This window comes from Phymastichus coffea, unplaced genomic scaffold, assembly GCF_024137745.1.
Source record: "Phymastichus coffea isolate CEN01 unplaced genomic scaffold, Cenicafe_Pcof_1.1 PCOF00159, whole genome shotgun sequence".
Lineage (NCBI taxonomy): Eukaryota > Metazoa > Arthropoda > Insecta > Hymenoptera > Eulophidae > Phymastichus > Phymastichus coffea.
Genome location: NW_026706970.1, coordinates 129540 through 148193, shown reverse-complemented (window position 1 = coordinate 148193; position 18654 = coordinate 129540). Strand labels below are relative to the sequence as shown.

The window sequence follows — 18654 nt, the reverse complement described above, 5'->3', positions numbered from 1 at the left end:
GTAGGCGTGGCCGTTTATTCGGGGAGGCAGAAAACACGACAGAAGAGGGATTGAGAAAGCCCGCGAGCCTGGAAAAACTGGCCGCTCTGGACGCTCGAAACGTTTAATCCGGCGAGCTACGGAGCCGCGGAGGTCGATGAGGTCGACAAGGTTTTGCGGGCCGGTGACGGAAGACCGGCACTCGATTTCTCGATTTCGATCTCGAGGTTAGCCTCTCGTTTGATGAGCTCCATGATGCCGTGGCTCATTTCTTCGAGAACCTCCCACTCCGTCAACCCCAAGCGCCTTTTGTTGCTCAAGTCGTAGACGCCATCCGTGCTGTCGCTGTGCTCGCCCTGCGTGCCCCGCACCTGCGTCGACAATTTTTTTTATTGTAGTTTTTCTTTCCCCGCGACGAGTGCATTGACGCGCAGCCTCGCGCGAATCCACCTGCAGGTTGTATGTGGAGGCGATGCACTTAAACTGTCGCAAATCAGCAGAGAGATTGGGCAGCTTGATGTGCACCGAAGCGCGAATAGTTGTGCCGAGGTTAGTCGGACAGAACGTCAAGTAGCCGAGACGTTCGTGGCGGGCGAACGTGATTGTCTTCTCCAGACAGGTCACTGCCTCGACTAGACGGCCGTAGACTTCTGCGAGATTGCTACCCTCTTGCATCGAAATCAAGCGCAGGTGGTCTTCCTCGTTGCACCATGCCAGTAATGTTTTCTCGGCATTGTAAAAAATGCCGCGACCTGCGATATCGAACGAAGACAATCGTTGTTCGTTGACATTCCTTTTTCTTAACTTGTCATATTACTCGTAGGACCGAAGACAATTGAACGATGAAGTGTAAAAAAAGCCAGAAACGTAGTATCGTGCTTCGAAATTCGATTTGAACGCCCGAACTCGGATAATTCCTTCGGTACGATGAAGACTTTTAACATTGAATAAAGGGAAAATTGTAACGCTACAAGTGTCAATATTGCATAACTATAGATAGATTCTATTCCAAATTAGTTTATCTCGATCCATTTACATTCCGGTTGACGTCGAGTATAAAGCTAGATCGAGCAGTGTGCATGTTAGAGTAAATAACCACTTCATATCCGTGCTTGACAAACTCTGCATGTAATTAATTATTTTTCCGCGACAGACGATTGATGTTATTTCGAAAGTCTATATAAGTAGACTAATTTTGCACTATTAAATTCAACTAAATCGTCGACGAAGCTTGAATAACAAATATGCTAATTAACGTTCGCGAAGCTTATCAAATTCTGCATAATCAGGCGATCGGCTCGGGGGGCCAATCTTGCGCTAATAATAAATTCAGCTTCGCCGGCCTCCCCCCGAAAAATTAATAATTCAAAATCGATTAATTCTCGAACGAAGCACTGACGAAAATCGATAATTCGCCCCAGCTTTTAGCACGCACGTGAATCCAATTACCTTCCGATTTTCCGCTACTCTTTTTTCCGCGACATCGAAGTTACGGACTGTGTGGAGCTTTGTACGCGCAGGAAGAGAAGATAAGTGAACTCGCTCGCGAGACGTAAGAAAAGAAGGGTGGAGGTGGGAGGAGACGATCGCGATGCTCTAAGGTTCGCTTTTATTGCTCGTGAGAGGGATGATCGATCTTTATTGGCCAGAAATTTTTGCGTCGATTTCCCCGTATTTTTTTTCACATCTTACGATGTTATGAATCGCGCGCGATCTTATATCAGCATTTTTTCGTACGCGCGAGATATTAAATTTTATGAATATCGGATCATCGAATTTTTCGTCTCATCGATATGTCGTTTTATTAAAATTTTAATATTAACTCTTGCGTCGAATGTTGTTGATTGATTTGGTACAACTGTTTTCACAGAGCGCTTATTGAACGAGGATGCTTTTAGAATCGAGAATGCGATAAGAAGTAAGAAATTGAGATGTTTCCAGAGCTACACAGTTATCTTATAGTGGCATACGTCTAAGCAGATACATACATCACGGCTGCTTACCTTTTCAATTAGAATTGGATAGATTGAAACAATACAGTTTATCTAGTTTGTTCCCAAAAAGATACGCTGTTTTATTCGGCATCCCGATAATATGACGTGCTATAGAAATTTTCCATTCACATCGTTCCAGTTTGCTGACGCCATGCATGCCCAAATACCTCGCAGTCGCAAGAAATAAACGCGACAACCTAATTTAAAATCGATAAAGCGTGTCTAGACGTCAATTAAGCACAAGACCCTCGATCGCGTCTCGTTCCTTCTCTGAGCAGATTATATAGAAAATTCGCGTCGTAATAATTTTCCGTCGTTCGAGCGGTAGCTTCTCTCCCTTCTGTAGTACATCAAAAAGCCGACAGTAGCTTTCAAGCGAAATAAATACATTCGCCCCTCTTAAATACGACTTTTCTCTCCTACCCTCCTCGCTCGAGCGCTTCAAAGTGGCGTCTTCCCCGAAATTCCATTCCCATGCCTCCCTCGTCGTCGACTCTATACGGAAGCGACTCAATTACTCGTCGAGAAAGAGAGAGAAGGAAGCGCGTACGCTCGATTGTTTTCGCGAGCGAGCGAAAAAAGCAGTCGACTGGAAAATCAAGGGGAAACGGCAAGTGGGATGAAACTCGCACGTCAAAGGCTCCTTTTTTACCCCATTGTCGGTGCGCGTTTTGTTAAGACCACGCAACGTTGTTCCAAGGGAGGGAATTGTCGTTTGACGAAGAATTTTTATGGCAGTCAAACGTTTTCGTACGATGCAATGCGAGTTCGCGTGGAAAGAAAAGAAAAGTCGAAGAAACGTTTAATCAGCCCGTACGTCTTACTCGTTAGATACGCGACACTCGTTCTTTCGCTCTCGCGGAAGCGGGAAACGAAAAGTTCGCCACATTCGATCACGCGAGTAAGAAACCGCGAGCTTTGTGTATTTTTTTCCTTTTGGCGTTCATTTTAAAATCAGTTTCGCGAAAATTTAAATGGCTTATCAAATGTATTCCACTAGCAAGATTCTTAGAATTGATTAAACCTTTTAAAAAAGCTATTCAACTTTCACCGCGGGAAGAGCTTTCACGCTCATTAAGAGATCTGTTTTGGAAAATGAGAAAAACTTTTTAAATGGCTTCTTTGACAAAAAAAGAGTGATAATGGGAGAAAGAACAAGTCTGGAACAATCTAGGGTACGGTATATCGGATCAAACGAGAAGAACATTTATCCGTAGAATAAATCGACGGTCTTTGAAAGGATTGTCACTCACCAGCCGGCCAAAAAGAACAGGCTCCAGCCTCCTGCAGGAAGCGGTCACCCTCCTTGAAGAGATAGTGTTGACTGATCAGTTTCTCCTTCGTTACACGGTCCATGGAAACCAGTGACTGGTATGTGCCCTTCAGGTCGCCTTCCAAATTGCCCAATGCTTTTGATATCTACGAACGAAAAGAGCGCTACTTTTTTTCTGTGTCTAACGAAACTCTCGTTGTTTCGCGTCGGCTTCAGATTAAAGTCGGATGAAAAGGGAGGTGAAAAAAAAAGAGAAAAGGAGAGGGAGAGGGAGAGAAGCCTGTTTATCCTTAAGAGCGCGAACTGGCGTTTTCACTTGGGCGTGCTCTGTTTCATTTCGCTGAGTGCGCGCGCGGCGGCGAGGAAGGAAGCTTGTGTGTACGTGGCTTTTGTCGGGAGGAGGAGGCTGCGGCTAAACGAATTAACACCCGATAAATTAAATAAAACCTTAGTTCTTCTACAAATGAATTTAATTACTACCCAACGCCAACTGCCTTTACCTTCTTTATTCTTTTTTTTCGCGTTTCGACAATTTCATTGAATCGCCGCTCATACGCAATGAGTTTTTATTTTGTCGAACTGGATCTCACTGATCGGATGATGACAAAAAAAAACCAGAAAAATAACAGTTGAAGAAAAGAGCATCTCTGGCCGGTGTAGCGTTTTGGTCGCGCACCCGTCGACAAGAGCGAGAGCGCGAGACGAAATCTCGCATAAGTAATGAAGTTAGGAGTCCGAGTCGGCGCAGTTGTTTTATTGGCATTCGGGCGCGCGCGGAAGGGGCAGAGATAGTAGGTGGAAATTAATGAGGAGTTTTAGCCCAGACTCATAATTAAACTCTCGGCCGACAACTTTAGTCCTAATCTGCATTCATATTCCGGCGCTAAATGGCGTTAACCCGCGGCAACGCCCGGTGGCATTCATTTCGGAATTATGTGGCCGCCCACGTGCGAACGCGCTGCCGGCGTAATAGCCAAAAATAATACCTGGCGGCTTATTGGTCCGCGTCTGAAATATGCGCGCGAGATTGATTGGCGGCGCGCTCTTGCTGCCGAAAATTTCGTAAGGTCGCACGCGGAATGTTACTAGCGGCGAGTAACTCGAAATGCTCACCGCGGACTGGAATTGCGCGCTCTCTCTCTCTCTAATGAGAATTTAACTGCATCTAAACTCGCGATGCTGTGCAGGCAGCGTTCGTGACGGAGTACGAACCTATTGTCAAAGAAATACCGTGGCATTCGACGCGCAACACAGAATTCGCGTTCACCGAGATAATTAGGAACATATTGCTGAAATTAAAATCTTGTAAATTGATTAGAGAGACGCTAGAGGACGAATGGTGCATTATTCACGAAATAACTTACATGCTTGAAAATACTAATATGGACATTGCAGTTTAAATACAATAAATTGTCTCTGCTTTAATAAAGTTGTGAAGGTATCTGTCAGCAATATGGTATATGTTAAAACAAGTATATAATATGAGATAATATTACGAAGGACATAATATTTAGCCATAATACAGACGCTTATGAAAAATCACTCCGAGATTAAGAATAAAGTATTTTCTTATCTGTCGCTTTAAACTTACTTTTCTTTGAATTTCGCAATAATGCTCCTTCTCCATCTTAGGGTTGAAAGGATAATCATAGACAGACCTGGCACACCTGACCCTCGTCGAGACGACGTACTTGTTCGTAGGATCGAGATTCGGCAATTTCGTTGGATCACCCCAGTTGGTTGGTGGATGTATTTGATCGGCGTTAAAACCCTCGTGATATTCTTCGATGATGGGATTGAAGAGGTCGGCAAACACATCGTATGCACAGGGATCACTGGCGTAAGCACCGATGCTGGAGTCTAGATTTTTTAAGCCCGACCGGATGACGTCGAAGAGGGATGACCCGAACTTAGTTTTCCGATGCTAAGAGAAAGGGCATGTTTATCCGTGAGCTTTTTTTTCCAAGTAATTGTAGAGGTACACGCGAGACGAATTACGCCGCAAGATAAGAAAACCAAACGGTTAATGGGCGGGGCAGGAAAGGTGTTACGCTCCTCTTCCGCGGAGATTGGAGCTGGGACAATAGACGTGGTTTTCCGGCGCTCTTCATTTGAATTGTAACTGCATATAGGTTTTTTTCGTTACTCGCCCTCCGACCCGCTCCCTGCCTCCTTGTTCTACGGTAGTTTCGAGGGAATGATTTTAATTTTAAGCCCGCTGGTTTATTGACATTGCAAGCGCGACGTCACCGTTCCCAAATGCCATCATTTCTCACGAGAAAGACAATTAAAGTTCGATAGGGGCTCGCGAAGATGAGCTCGCTTCTTTTCTCTTCTCCTCGTCTTGGGCAAACAACATATTTCGCTTGTAAATAACAACCTAGCGTTGCTTTCAATGGGGAGCCGAGCGCTCTCAAGTGAGAAACATTCTAAAAATCCCGACTAAAAGATTTCCCAAGAGGGCTTCATACAGAGCGGCTTGCTGCTCGCGGAAGCAGCAAGTAGGCAAGTAGCGAGTTATATACACCTAACTAAATTCGACGCAGAAATGGGGTCGGAGAGGCGAGCTCCAGGACAAAGAGGCAAACTTGGGCTTTTCGTCGGAGGCCAATCGATAATTAACATGCAAGACTTATGCGTTACCTTAATTGCTCTGAAGACATTGCAAGTCAAATACTTCTTCATCAGCGAGTCGCTCTCCTTCAAGAAGAAAGCGTTGAACTCGTTTTCGAGCGATTTTGACTCGTCCCGATTCGACTTACACCGCACAGCCTTATCACTCTATGTGTTTAAATTTAAACGTTTTAAGTGTGTAATTGTGACGTCACCCATAAGAAATACATTGTCGCTGAATTTAAACGTTTAGAAGTGTTTAAAATTGAGGACAATGTATTTCTTATGAGTGATGTCATATTAAACCTTTAAATTTAAACACATGGGTTTACCGTGGTAGCGTTTTTTTCCTTGCAGCGGCATTTGTCATAGTCGCACATCTTTCAAATGCGTTGGCTTTTCTTCTTTGATGTCACTTGTGAATTTTGAGGTACCCAGAGATGACTCGGCCAGCAGGTCGACGCTCCTTTTTCCCGAAATGGGGTTAGGCCATCGCGATGAAAGACATTTTTTTTTTTATAGACTTTCATTTCTTTCGCATTGAACGGATTGTTCTTTTTTCTCGCGAATTTTGGTAGCGATTGTAGGCCGTTTTACAGTGACGCTTTTATTATTAATTCTTAATCTCGAAAATCAGGGTATCCCGTAAAAGAATTGTAAAAGGCAAAATTTCTCTTGGACGGTAAGAGAAAAAAACGAATGAATTATAAAGGTCAACTTTTCCATGAAAAGAAACGAGATATGAGCTATTCTGTTTGTACCCAAGATTTAAAAGAGAAAAAAAGTCCTTTCTAGTTTTTCACCACCATATAGTGCAATATTGTCCTTCTTTGATGGAAATAATACAAGACGAGCTGGCTTTCTTACTACAACTATAATAATTCATCTTGAGAGAATAATGCAAAGATTTCGTCGACGTCATTTCGAAATATATCATCAGTACGAAAAAAAACAATCAAATAAACTCTCATTTAGAATAAAGCCAAGGATAACAATGATGAAAGTGAATTGCACACGATTGCGCACGCGAATCACACGTGAAGAAAGCTAAAACATTAATCGACTGAAAAAACTATTTCTTTTCTTTTCTGTTTTTGGAAAAAAGAAAAGCATTTTTTTTTTCATTCGCTCATTAGTGAATGCTTTAACGATTCTCGCTTCCGTCATTATATTGCTTTTGCTCAATCATACGCGAGCTTTTAATCGGTAACTTTCGTTCCCGGCAGCGACTACTCGTTTAAATACGCCCTCGCGCGCTTCATTTGCCCGTTCATCGACCGTATAGTTACGTCTCGCTGCACTTTTCAAGTCCTGCGCGCAATTAAAAAGGACAACGCTGCAAGTGTGGCTGCGTGTACGAGAGCTCGTAAAGATGAATATGTGCGAGGGAGTATCGGTAGTACCTTTTCGTTCTCTCGCGGTGCTAATTGCCACATCAGCTTAGTCGACGCAAAGTCCCCGAGACTAACGGCCCCCGTGAATTATTGAGGTGACAGTGCACGACTTGAAGTGGAAACGAGGCGCAATCCGAGTCGCTCTTTCGCTAAATTGGATCGCGCACGTATGCCCGTTTTGAGCTTTGCGCTTTGCGCTTTGCGCTCTGAAAATTGGATGTTTGACGTGACACGTGAGCAATGCGCGAGTGAAAAAAATAATTAATCCGATAAACAGCGAAATGAAGCAACGATTACCGACGTATAACGACCGAAATCCGCGTTTTAATAAACAAAGCTATGTCGTTAAAAGTCGCTAATTAGAAGAGTCGCGCGGGAACACGCGAGATCAAAGTCGCGAATACTTTACTAGTCTAGGAACAACGGGAGTTTTCGTAAATGATTCTTATGTATTGTGATCTCCTGAACCTGATTTTCGATGGTGGAGACCTGTGAGTGGTGAAACTAAGTTGTTATTGACAAATTAATTGCTTAAACGTTCATAACTTTCATTGTATTTGACTTGACGAGTCTTGAGAAATGTCAAACGATCCGTTATTTAATAACAAATACATCCGTGTTTATGCAACAACAAAGATTTTTATTTGTCTCGTGTACCGACTGCTTTGAAGGAAAAAAAGTTTTAGTCCCGTAAAGAATAAAAAATTAAACTATCCCGAATTTATTTTAGTTAATTGAGCATATCTCCGGTTATACTAAATATTTTTTTATTTTGAGAACACGGATGTATTTGTTATTAAATAACGGATCGTTTGACATTTCTCAAGACTCGTCAAGTCAAATACAATGAAAGTTATGACCGTTTAAACAATTAATTTGTCAATAACAACTTAGTTTCACCACTCACAGGTCTCCATCATCGAAAATCGGGTTCAGGACGACAAAATACATAAGAGTCATTTGGGTGATTCCGTGGACATCGAAAGGCCACGAAAACCCCCGTTGATCCTAGACTATACCGCGCGCAGACCTTTGATCGGCTCGTTCAATTGTTAACAGGAGCACAGCTTGACCGCAAGCACAATAAGCAATGGGGCCGTCGCTCGTTCCACAAATAATTCATTCACGTCGCGTGTGTTGCGTGATGATCGATCGCCAGTTGCCGGCGGCTCGACAACCCAACAACAACAACAAAATTGTCCTAACTTGTTGGGTTTCTCGCGTGGTGTACGTTTCTCGCATTCTTTTCTCCGCAGTGCCAACAAACGTCGATATGCCGAACGTCATCCGTTACATCTGTCTTGCTTGACTATTCTAAATTTTTCTGTTTCGAACGTACTTTCTTTTTTATTTTTCGTCACTTTTTCAAAGCTCAAATCTCATTATAACGCCGTGCTTGCGATGTTTTATGTTTTCGCTGGGGATTCGATAACGAAATCTTTTGTTTCCTTTTGAATGCATTCTTTTTTTCTGAATATTTCGATATAATCAAGTTTGATAATTGGAAGAGAACTTTCTGTCCAACATGCACGAAAGGGTAATAATTAGAAATGTGTCGAATGTTATTTTCATGTAGAGCTGTATTTATTTTTCATAAATGAATATAAAAAAAATTATTTTTTAATAAATGTACGATATTTTAAGCATTGCTCTACTGTGCAATAGATGCATACTTTAAATTTTTTACTCCACCGATAAATTTTGGCTTTCATTTTCAGGATTTTAATGAAAATTTTTTATTTAAAAATTCTTTTCTTTTAAATTATCATGTTTATTATCTTGAAAAAGAATATTTTCGCAACTGCAAAAAAGTCTAATGTCACGGTTCATTATTAGGCGTCTACGGAATGAAAAACATTTTGTAACTGATTAATCAAGGGGGTATTCACTTTGAAAAAAAGGGGGTGTTCACTTTGGAAAAAATGTAAATTGATTTTTTATGTCATTTGCTTATGACTTCAATCTGATTTCAAAGGCTACTAGTCTAATAAATTACTTTCAACACGCATAACTTGGCTTATAAAAGGATCGTTTACTTCACAAACAAAAGAAAAAGCTCATTTATGATAACTACGTCAATAAGATAGGTATGTTTTTGCCTGTCTTATTGATGTAAAACCACGTAACTGTTTTCTTTGTACAGTACAAACATTAGGCACACGACATCAACGATCACACTAAAAATACGCATCGATGGATTTTAAATTATTCAAAAAACGGGTTATGACGCAATTAGAGTTCGCACTTTGAACCTCGGTGAACTATCATAAAATTCGTGTCGACTGGAAGCAAAAACGTGGACGAGACAAGATTCTTCAATCAATCAATTAGATCAATTAATCAGAGTCCCTCTCGGCTTCCGCGCTCAACTTTATTTTTCTCGTCTCCCACGCTCTATCATCTTGCTCTTGTTTTTTTTCTTTTTTACTTTTCTTCTTCCTGTCAAGTCTAGGTTAGTCCAAAATTAACGTGGTCGTTCGGCAGCAATAAATTATCAGGTGTTGTGGAAATAAAAATAAAAGTGCTGAAAAAAAGAAACTTTAAAAAAATAAAAAGAAAAAAAGAGCTATGGACGACAATCGACTGCTGAGGCATTATCGCTCAACAGAGTTCGGCTGGAAGCAGCTGGTGAGGATTATGGAATTAAGTTTCTTTTGACTTTTAGTTGCAATTTACCGGCGCAGTTAATAGGTTAAGTTTTTTTCCTTGGCCTTCTCCTTTCATTTCGATTTCAATTTTAAATTTTTATAATTTTTATTACTCTCTGCTGCTTGGAAAGTTTTTCATCATCCTCTCTCTCTCTCTCTCTCTCTCTCTTTTCCTTTTATTGTGAGATATTAAGAATATCTTACGAAAGTTTATACCTCTTCTCTCTCTCTCTCTCTCATTTTTTGTACATTTGAATTTTTAAAAAGTAATCATCACTTTCATACTGGTTTCTAATAAATTTTGCGAACTTTTCCTACGCGTTTAGCGGGGTGAAAATGACTTTTTCGTGTACAATAAAGTTTCATGAAATTTTGCAGGTCTACAATTATTTGCTAACTGATAGGTACTTCAGAACATTATTTCACTTTGGACCACAATGCGGTGCTTTAACGGCGATTACGTGCCTTCTTATTGGTCTCGTTTTCGTGTACACAATAACCGTGAGTACTGCAGCTATTCATAATTTTGCCTTAGCCACTCGAAATTATAACGTAGACTTTGGAAATGTAACGAGATCTGTCGAACTAAAAAGAATCTTGCTCTACGCGAAAATCAACGAAACGTTTCGTACGCGAATTTCATCACCAACAGTTGTTTTTTTCCGAGGAATATTGAAATCAAATCCAATTTCGACGCGATAAACTTGAGAAGAAAACGCGAGAAGCTCCTTTCAAGCTCGATAGGCTTTCGTATAACCAATTTCACAACTTTAACGAGCTTTCCCGGGAAGAAAAGTCTTCGTCGTAACTTTTGCCACGCCGAAAATGAACACCACGGACGCTTCCTTTCAGCTAGAACACTAGGCAACGAGTCCTCGCTCCAAATTATCTGCGTGCGTGTGTGTGAATACGAGAAGCGAGCTTTTGTGCGAAATCCATTAAAGACGAGTGCGTCACAGAGAGAGAGACAGATAAAACTAGGTCGAGCGCGGCATCGTATGCTCATTTCTTCTCTGCGCTTGCACCCGCTTTTGTGAAGCGTCATTTTCACACGGCTGTTGATTGAACCTTGTGTTGATTCACTCGTCAAAAATTAGTTTGCCACTTCAACGAGATTCTCGCGCGCCTTCTTTTTGCCGCGACTCGCGTGACGATGAGTTTCAATCGAGCAAGGCCGGTCAAACACGCGACACACTCCGGCATCACGACCGTCAAAATTCAGAAGCGGATTAACAGGAGAAATGGAACTCGACCAGCACACACGGACAATCTTTAGGCCGCGAAGCGAGAAGCGCGTGGATTCGCACATTCATGCGCGGGCGAGCATATACGCAGAGCAACCTACGTGCCCGAATATTGACATTGCGTGTTGGTTAATATGCGGTGACATCGCATCACGTACATTTGCCATATCGACGTTATCGTCATCTGGTATTCCACGCATCTTAATACTGTGCGGCTGGCGGGTCGCGTGAAATGCAACCGCATACAACATCCCGCACACACCCACACACGCGCGCGACCGAATCGCGAGGTATTAGTAAATCAAGCCACGACGACGAGCGGCATATTCAGCATAGATTTAGTTACTGGCGCTAGCGCTGCGGATGCTCCCTCATCCGAAAATTTACATCTCAACGGCTATTAGAGCTCGCAATTAGCTTCGCCTGGCTATTTCGGAAAAGAAAAATATCGCTGGTGGCGCGACGGCGACGCCGCGATCGCGCTCTCCACCGACAGTCGCCGAAATTTCTGAATGCTTCTACGGCGGCTAGGATCCGTTCTCTCTCCGAAATTGAAACTGCAGGACCGACAGCAGTGGCGCTTTCGCGTATAAATGCATTTTTTTTTCGCGTGCATCGCGCGTTCAAAAAAAAAAACAAACAAAAAGAAATTCATAAACGCGCGCGGCGAACGGGAGAGCAAAGCACACTCTTCAACGCGCGCAAATCCGCGGCCCGAGCCTTTCATATCGCGCGCGGTGATCTCTCGCAACGAGAAGCATTCGTATATATCCACTGTTGTAACGCGCGCGGCGAAAAAAAAGAAGGGAGAACGTCGCGCTAATCTCCGCTGACACGCAAATCTCCGCGGGGGCCCGGGTCGATCCCTTTATTTACCGAAAACCGGTGCAGTACAGAAACATTTTTCGGCTACAAAAAAAGAGAGAGGGAAGGCGCCTCTCTCATTTGCGCGGCTTAATAGCGGGCGCATGCTCAGCCAAGAGAGTGAGAGAGAGAGAGAGAGAGAGAGAGAGAGTGCAGCCGCCTGTTGACACACATATTCGAGGCGAGCGGCTGCCGCATAAAAAGCGATATTAAAGGCTGTGTAGCAGCAGCTGCACGTGCTCTCTTTCACCACGGCCAAAACGATTTTTTTCTTCGTCTTCGTTGAAAAGGAAGGGAAACCTTTTATCATCTCCCGTCCCTTTGTTTCGCAGCCTTCTTTCAAAGCTTCTTCTTCTATCGCCCGTCTAATATTCTCTCGATTCGCACTTGCTGCGGCGCGTCCCACGCGCTGTTTTATTGTCGCCAAGACACGGCCTTTTTCTCTTTCAAAGACGAAAAAACGCGGCTCCTCTTCCTCGGACACTTTGGCGGCCTCTCAGCGAATGGAAAACACATCCGTCAGCGCGTTTTTCTTTTTCTCTCGCGTCGAGGCTCACGAGAATATACTTCGCTCTTCTCTCTCTCTCTCTCTCTCTCTCTCTCTCTCTCTCTCTCTCTCTCTCTCTCTCTCTCGGGCGAGCTTTCCGTATTCCGTGCGCGAAACGACCAGCGATCCGTGAAATCTGCCTGTCCAGTTCCTGTCGATGACACATGTATATTTATGTCAGCCGTGGCGGATCCGAAATATACTTTTATTGCGCGTGTCAGCGGGTATCATAATAATTTCTAGAAATAAAATGGAATTGAAAATACTTCGAACGAGCGTTGGCTCGAGTTACCGAGTAACGCAGTTTCGAACAATCAGGACGTGTACGCGCGAAAAGGGATCGCGCTCTTCGGCCAATCAATCGACGAACGGCAACTCGCGAGATCGCGCGCCGATCCGCCTTCGGCGGCAGTCGCTAACGGGACACGTGATTTCTCCCGCAGAGCTGGTGCATCTTCCTGATGAACCTCGACAAGTTCAACGAGCTCAACAGCGAGTCCGCAAAGGTACGCGCGATCGCGGCGGCCGCCCCGGCCAACTAATCGCTCGAGGTGCATTGCAGAAGCTGCCCCGTAAGCAGAGCGTGTTGCAGGTGAAGCCGGCGTACAATTGCATAAACAAGCACGTGAGTGCGCGGCGTCGTCTTCGCCGGCGCTGCATTATTGCCAGGGCGTCGCGCGACGAGACGATCTCTCACAAAAGGCTCGCGCGGCTTTTGTCGAGGCGCGCGCCTTGCCTCCCATTGTTGCGCCGACACCGCGCTGCACGCCGGCACGCGTGCGACGAGCAGAGATATTGTTTTGACGTTTCTTGGTCGGCGAGCTGGCGACGACGACCGGCGCGCTTGTCGCCGGCTTTATTTCCGCGAGTGTTCGCGCATTGAGTGATGCTAATTTCTTTTCTGTCTCTTCTGTACTTTGGCATTCTGCGTTTTTCTTTCTTCGGCTTTTTTTTTCTTTTCTTTCTAATGTTGTTTGCTTGTTTCTTTGCTTTGAGATTTTGAGATTATGAAAATGTTTGGAGGTTAAACTGGCAAGTTAAGTATTCACGCATCATTATTTAATTATCTATTATGTTTTAATGCATTTCAAGCAATCTGTCGGTTTTTATAGCACTGTATGATTTAAGTCCGCAATCAAGAATGTTTCGTCACTCAAATTATTATATTATATATTTAAAGGAATATCATTTCAATTATTGGTAATAACAACTCCGAAATCTCATATTCGGCGATATATTTAAAAAGTTATAATTTAACACTGTAATAACATAGGCAATTCGTATTTCAGTTGCAAAATGTAAACGACCGTTTCGTTACAGCTGCAGCAGACGGACATTTTCCTCGACAAAACGAGCAAAGTTGTAAGTTCAAACTACATTCGATCGCGTTGCGAATAATTTGAAAATTATACCCGGAAATCAACACGGGCTTGTTGGTAGAACGAAGGGAATATCGAATAGATAAAACATTTGTAATGAGCTTTCGCGCAAGCAGGTCGAACATGAGCTCTGTGTTCGCGATCGCAATTTTTCATAATGAGGCGCGTCGCAGAATTACATAGAAAAACAATGAGTGATGGTCTAAACATCGAGAGAATTAAATTGAATATTAATTCGCAGAAAACAAATTTAGAGTTGGCCAGAGCAGTATAATTCCAGTGCATTGTGATAAAGTTTATTCATTAACTATGCCATCAACGTTAAAACTAATTTACCGAGTAAGTCTGAAGTTTATACTGTTGCATCTCGTTGCTCTCGGTCCGCGCTACTCTCCCTTTTGCGCTTGCTTGCGCGCGAGCTTTTTGAAACCGAAACCTTAGCTTAAAGGTGGAGCTTAATTGAAATGTACAATTAGCGTAAATCTACCGTAGAGAGGGAGAGAGAGAGAGAGAGTGAGTGAGTGAGTGAGTAGATAGTGAGGAGGAGGAGAAATGAAAAGTCACGGTAACACAATATCTCACTTGTAGGTGCGCAAGGAGCAGTTGGAAGTTGAGCTGCTCAACAGTCGAATCGACTGTGTAAACGAGTTACTCAATCCTGGGGTACGTCCATTATTATTTTTCAGAAATTTCAGGTCTTTGATCGAGAAACAAAAGAACCGTTCATTGTAACAAATCGGTGCACTTTTGTTTATCGACTCTACTCTGTCGATCCGAGTTTTTTTCTCTCTTTTTTATAACGGCTTAAACGACAGTAAACAACGTCGAAAGCTTAAAATCCTTCGATATATTCATAGTCGAAAATTGGACGATCGGTGACAAGACGATCATCGTCGTCACATTCTAATTCAAAGAATTGATAATTAGCTCACTTTAAGGAGAAAGTTGATCTCGCTGCGTTGCAAGTTTATGAATTTCGTAACCGCTTGCATAATTTATTTTCAGGACAAGTCGCAGTGGAGCTTCACCAGACCGCCAAGAGGATACTTTCGTGACATAAACACGCCGTCGACGTTGTAAACAAGAAAGTTCAATTAATTAACGCCAAACTGCAAATATATCGTTTACGCTCGGATTACTGGATTACAGATTTTAACATTCGGTCTGTTTCTGTGGTACGGCGTACGAAGTGATTCCGTAATAAAGAGCTCGAACGGAGCACGATTAATGTATCTGGATGTCGAACATTTCCTCATTGAAATATTCTCTAGCGCACGTCAGTCGAGTGGGTATCCGAAAATCCCGAGGTCGAATGTGACAGTCCGAAATTTTCATTAGGGGAGCTTTTCGCCCCCCCCCTCCCCGAAAACTTCATCGCTCATGCATTTTGCAGGAGAGCAAGCGTGTCTCGTCGCTTAAAGTTTCGTATACACGTCCTTCACTATCAGCGCCTTCCTTCCCTATTCTCCTCGTTTCACTGTCATTTCTGGCTTTTCATTATTCAAGGCCCCGCCCCCTTATCCTTTTCTTTTGCTACTTCCTCAGTTTGGCTTTAACTATTTAAGTGCAGCTACAGTCCACTTTTACTTTTGCCTCTTCTTATCCTTGTCTCGCCAATGTGCCGAGTATTTTTATTTGTTCTCGCGTGCATTGGTTTATTATTGATGAATTGTACGCCAAAAGAAGCACGAACGCTGCTTGGTATTTCAGCCTGGCTTGAGCACGTATACAAATTTTGCATGGGTTCATCAATTATGGACGGAAAGCTACGCGTAGGCATGATGCCTCGCTGGGACATTATGCGCGTCCACGTCCAATTAGTTGACTCTCGAGTGGCTTTACGGCTCAATGAAATTAACGTTGATCGATGTCATAGAATCATAGATTTCCAACGCGCAATCGATCATGCATTTTTTCCTCGACCGCGTCGCAGTTGATTGCACGTATCGCGGCGCCCACGCGCGCATTTACGATCAAAAGTGCGTGAGCACGCGCTTCCTCGTCTCACAATATAGCAGCAGCGGGGCGGCGATGTTTCACGGAAAAGCTCATACCTTCCGTGGAAAATGCTGTTCCGCAGCAGGGCAACAATTCGCCACGCATAAGTATAATATACTTACTCGCTCTCGCGGCCCTGCGTAACGTTACTATTTTTCACTCGGCCTGTATGAAAAGAGAAAAAAAAGGGAAAGAAAACTTGATTCCATTTTTTATTTCTTCCGCACGCGTGCAAAACTCGATCCTCGCCTTATCTCGCGCAAGGCTTGGCAGTTGTATTTTGCGCGCGCGCAGCTCTCTCTCTCTCTCTCTCTCGAGTCGAGAAGGGGCACGGAGAACCGCGAAAAAATAGCTCGAGGAGCAAGGTTGGCGCGCGCTCGAGTGATTTTCCAAGACGAGAAGAGAAAACACAAGGAGAGAAGGGAAAGAAGAAGAGGAAGATGTTTCGCCACCAACGTTCCGCGCTCTTTGTTCCCCCTCTCTCGACGCGCTGGATATAGTCCTTTTATTCCTCTGTTTTCTCTTCCGCCGCGGAGCGCAGCTTTTCGTTGCTCCTCGCAACGTAATTACGGATGTTTTCATTCATAGAATCAGTTGATAAGCGCTGCCGTGGAAACCGACGCGGGGGCAATTTTTCGAAAGGAGGTCGAGGACCAATTGAAGAAGCTACATGTTACTCGTAGTACACGTTGCTCGGACCTTCGAATTCTTTTCAATCATGCGGCTCGAGTGGTTTACTCCTTCTTCTCCGAGATGCCTTGGCTGCTGCTTCAATCATCCCAATGAAAACACCTCGAATGTCAGATGAGATTTTAATCCGGGCATTGAATTTCTGTGATTCTTTTGCCGTAGCAACGAGCTGGTGGTCGAGTGATTTATCCATAAAATCGAACATCACTTACAGACGGATATTTGATTGGGAAATTTCTCAAGGGAATGGAAATAGCCCGAAGGAGCCGTAGTTCGATACAAAAGTAGACATAGATACGTGCCGGCAACCAATCAATCACAATGACTCGGCAACGCAGGTATTTATTTTCTCTGGAATATATATTGATGACGCGTCATCGACCGGAACGAGATGAGATGTGCGGGCGTGTTTGCGAAGAAAATATATATGTGTTTTGAGGTGCACTCGCCTTTATGTGGCTTTGACAGCTCGGCTGTGTAACAAGGGAATGCTTTTTGCGCATATAAGTGCTATGCTCTTACTGAACGCCGCGCTACGCTATCCACATCCTCATCGTATCAGCGTATGAATAAACGGTCGAACTTTAATACCCATCAACATGCAAATTTGACGTTTATTATTTTGTTTATGATTATAATATCGCGGTTAAATGGGACGATGAAATTTTAGCACACGCATCGTGCGCGAGATTGCGACCGAATCTAAAAACCGTTGTTTAACGACCATCGTATTCTGTATACCGCGGATAAGTGATCCTGCTCCTATCAATATATTTCCTAGTGGATTTTTCTATACGGACACTAATAACATTCATACCTAAAGGCTTCCACTTGCGATTTGGAAACGGCATTGAATGGCGCTAATAAACGTACACAAGTATGGAATATGTATAAATTGTCGGTGAAATGTATGAGTAAAACGTCGGCCGAGCAGGCAGGCTGCGCCGAATTCCGCGTGAATACCGTCGACGTGCGCGGCAAATTTAATATAGGAAATAAATAAATTTCAGGCAGACGGGAAGGAAAGAAAAACAAGCGACGCCGTACCGACGGACCATCGACCTCTGTTTTTCTCTGTACTATTGTCCGCGGCATAGGAACGTAGAGACTCGCTCGGGGATATACTCGCGCGTCATTGGAAAATTCCACGTGTTGAGAAGCATTTCCAGACTTTACTTCCAGTCACTTTGTTATGTGTACCTGTATATGCAGACGCGAAATGAGTAAGCAATGTTCAATAGAATTTTTTTTCGCCGAGTATGTAAAAAAGTTTGGCTTTTCTTTATCTCTGCACAGCGAATTCTAAATGAAATATAAAGTCGAAAAGAAATGTAAATAAAAAACTTCTCTTTGATTTTTATGCGTATATAAATAAATCCTACCGAAAAATGAAGGTACCGTTTGAAGTAATACGACTGCAAAGAATTTATATGTTTTGATTAAAGAACGATTTGTTCCTTTCGTTCGGACTTTTGCAGAAAAAAAACTCAAATTAATTTGACATCAGTCACTAATTTGAATAAAAGAAAGATACAAAGTTGTAGAAAGCGGTAGGAGGAACCTCGGTCGAGGCAGGAAAAGGAAAAAAGGACACCTCGAGGACCGACAAGATGTATTGTTCGTTTGGCGAATCGAAATCGCGAATACGAGATGACTCTGCAGCTTTGCCTCGTTCGATAACTACGATAAGACTCGATAACTGTTCCATTAGCTGCACTAATGACGACAGAGAGCATCGCCGGTGAAAATTTCGCCGCGGAAGTCGGCCGTCTTCGTCGTTCGATGCTTTCTCAGCTGTCGAGTAATAAACGGCAATGTCCCGCGCGAGAAAACGAAGAATAAGCGCAGTCGAAAGCTAAAAGGAAGCGATGTCTCACGTGCGTGACCGGCCGCCGTAGCCGTAGTTTGTTTTTAAAGCTCGGGGATTTGCTCGCAGTCGGAGATGCCCTGCGAGATGCGCGAGAGCCGCAAGTGTCGACGGACATTATTGCAACGCGACACGGAACTTGCACAGCTTACGCGCCGTATGAT

General features: G+C 43.4%; 2 protein-coding genes across 2 annotated transcripts; one reads left to right on the top strand and one right to left on the bottom strand.

The window, feature by feature from the left end:
* Window positions 1-116: 116 nt before the first annotated feature.
* Window positions 117-6222, bottom strand: LOC131672823 (arginine kinase-like). Its single transcript, XM_058950302.1, has 6 exons — window positions 6166-6222; window positions 5890-6027; window positions 4838-5170; window positions 3227-3392; window positions 430-731; window positions 117-350 (listed from the first exon to the last, which is right to left on the bottom strand). The coding sequence occupies exons 1-6, from the start codon at window positions 6220-6222 to the stop codon at window positions 117-119; spliced, it is 1230 nt and encodes a 409-aa protein (XP_058806285.1).
* A 3599-nt stretch (window positions 6223-9821) lies between these two features.
* On the top strand, window positions 9822-15015 carry LOC131672822 (uncharacterized). The gene is made up of 7 exons (XM_058950301.1): window positions 9822-9881; window positions 10280-10402; window positions 13000-13062; window positions 13119-13181; window positions 13877-13918; window positions 14524-14598; window positions 14941-15015. Exons 1-7 carry the CDS (start codon window positions 9822-9824, stop codon window positions 15013-15015), a joined length of 501 nt encoding a protein of 166 aa, XP_058806284.1.
* The last annotated feature ends 3639 nt before the right edge of the window (window positions 15016-18654 follow it).

What these genes read in the sequence shown, in the direction of transcription:
- LOC131672822 (XM_058950301.1), top strand. Translation starts at nt 9,822, where the DNA reads ATGGACGACAATCGACTGCTGAGGCATTATCGCTCAACAGAGTTCGGC. An exon ending in TTTTCGTGTACACAATAACC is followed by an intron (nt 10,403 to 12,999) that starts GTGAGTACTGCA and finishes TTTCTCCCGCAG; the next exon opens with AGCTGGTGCATCTTCCTGAT. An exon ending in TCAACAGCGAGTCCGCAAAG is followed by an intron (nt 13,063 to 13,118) that starts GTACGCGCGATC and finishes GGTGCATTGCAG; the next exon opens with AAGCTGCCCCGTAAGCAGAG.
- LOC131672823 (XM_058950302.1), bottom strand. Translation starts at nt 6,222, where the DNA reads ATGCCGCTGCAAGGAAAAAAACGCTACCACGGTAAACCCATGTGTTTA. An exon ending in ATGTCTTCAGAGCAATTAAG is followed by an intron (nt 5,171 to 5,889) that starts GTAACGCATAAG and finishes CCTTTCTCTTAG; the next exon opens with CATCGGAAAACTAAGTTCGG. An exon ending in CTGTTCTTTTTGGCCGGCTG is followed by an intron (nt 732 to 3,226) that starts GTGAGTGACAAT and finishes TCGATATCGCAG; the next exon opens with GTCGCGGCATTTTTTACAAT.